Source organism: Hippocampus comes, unplaced genomic scaffold (assembly GCF_001891065.2).
Source record: "Hippocampus comes isolate QL1 unplaced genomic scaffold, H_comes_QL1_v1.1 scaffold429, whole genome shotgun sequence".
Classification (NCBI taxonomy): Eukaryota; Metazoa; Chordata; class Actinopteri; order Syngnathiformes; family Syngnathidae; genus Hippocampus; species Hippocampus comes.
The window spans coordinates 46,704-48,371 of NW_017808402.1; the positions used below are offsets into that span (position 1 = coordinate 46,704).

The 1,668-nt window shown below is 59.4% G+C and overlaps 1 protein-coding gene across 1 annotated transcript in view; it reads right to left on the bottom strand.

Moving 5' to 3' along the window:
* Positions 1-634: 634 nt before the first annotated feature.
* Positions 635-1,668, bottom strand: part of LOC109508254 (heat shock factor protein-like) — a 5,344-nt gene continuing 4,310 nt past the window's right edge. Inside the window, exon 4 of the mRNA XM_019858135.1 lies at positions 635-777. Coding sequence (XP_019713694.1) covers positions 635-777 — 143 coding nt within the window. The remainder of the gene's footprint in view (positions 778-1,668) is intronic.

A 1,668-nucleotide genomic window follows, 5' to 3' on the forward strand; every position in this document is an offset into this window, starting at 1 on the left:
GGCGCCGCCGCCGCCGCCGCGTTTGTTTCCGCAGCTGCAAACGACGTCGAACTGGAGGAAATCTGCTGACTCGCGCGCCACGAGCCTCAAGTTGGCTTTTCCCACCGCCGCTTCCGGTGCGCCGACCAATCAGAAGGCTACTTCGGTCGCCCGGAGGCCCTGCCCGCTCACAGGCAGGGTCCTTTGTTTGGGAAGATTTAAAAAAGATGGGTAGAATCACTTTTAGAAGCAGGTGAACTGGACATTAAAATGTCTTTGAACAACTTTGCAAGAAACGCTTTTGTGTCTCCTGATCATCGGTTCACTCGCGGACGCCGCCGCTCCGACCGGTTTCCCCGATATTCCAGGCCGCCCCCGGGCACGGCCCAGCGAATTGCCCCGCGACCGCGGCCGAATCCCGGCCACGGACGAGCGCGCGTTGGCCACACACGACGGCGGGAATATGCACAAACGTGTTTAATGCGGATTTCCAGCATAGCGGAATAAATATGTCATCAAAGTTTCCAAAAATATTCTCTTCCTTCTGATGTAATAAAAGCAAAGAAAAGATGGCTGAGGCGTTGTCTGCATAGTCAAACGGTGACCTTCGACCTGACGGTCACGGCGGGAACGGAGGAGTCCCTTCCCCATCACGTCAGAGGTCAGAGTCGTAGCCGGCGCTCGGGTCAGAGCCGAGGAAAGGCTCCGCCTCCAACTCCAGGAGCGACGGCAGGTCAGCCCCGCCCTCGCCGACCGGCTCGAAAATCTGCACGGGCGTGTACTGCACCAGCTGCTTTCCTGCACCAATCACAGACAACCCCCACAAAGGCTCAGCGTCGCCTTGCATCCGGACCTCGACTGACGAGTCGCGAGCTCGGTCGCGACCGCATCTATCCGTACAGCCGACCGACGTCGCCCCTTTGGAGGGAAACCGAAGCCAAAGGTGTTTTGTGCAAGGGAACGGCTTCGTCCGCTCCCACGACTTGAAATGCCAACGCAGCTCTGATGCGGGGGATGGATTCGAGGGCTTCGAGGTCGTTCATCGTCTCGGGTTGCACCGTGTGGGGCGACGTCACGCCCCCTGCTGGCCACCGAAATTCACGGCGGAGCGACCGCCCTGGAGCGCGCGGTCGGCTCGTTGCGGAAGATCAACGCCGGCGAAGTCGGCGAGCGACCGAGGCGACTGGCCGCCCACCCCCGTCCTTCAAGCACATTTTGGCCAGTCTGGCTTCGGGGTGGCCGCGGCTCTCCAATTTGGGGGGCGGCGGGGGATGTTCGAGGGGCAGCGCGTATCCGAAGCCCGCTCCAAGCTCAAATTGGGGCTCTCGTCCCAAAGGAAACTCGTAACTTGGCGTGGACTCGTAGGCCGGAAAAGCCCAAGGTTGCCGGCGGCGCTCTCGTCAGGCAAGGTCCGACGCGCTCTCGTTGGCGGGGCCTCGGTAGAATATACTTCACGGCTCGGCGGTGACGTGTGCGTGCGTGCGTGCGTGCGTGCGTGCGTGCGTGCGCTTTTACCGGCGTGTTTGATTGCGCGCATTTTTCTGATTGTGTGATTGGTAGAGTTTGAATGTTTTTTTTATTTTATTTTTTTTGTACTTGCGTTATGCCAGCGCTGCACGTTTGCGACAGAACCTGATTGGTGGGACCACCGTGGCAGATGAAACTTGATGGACTGCAGGCTTTCTAAGC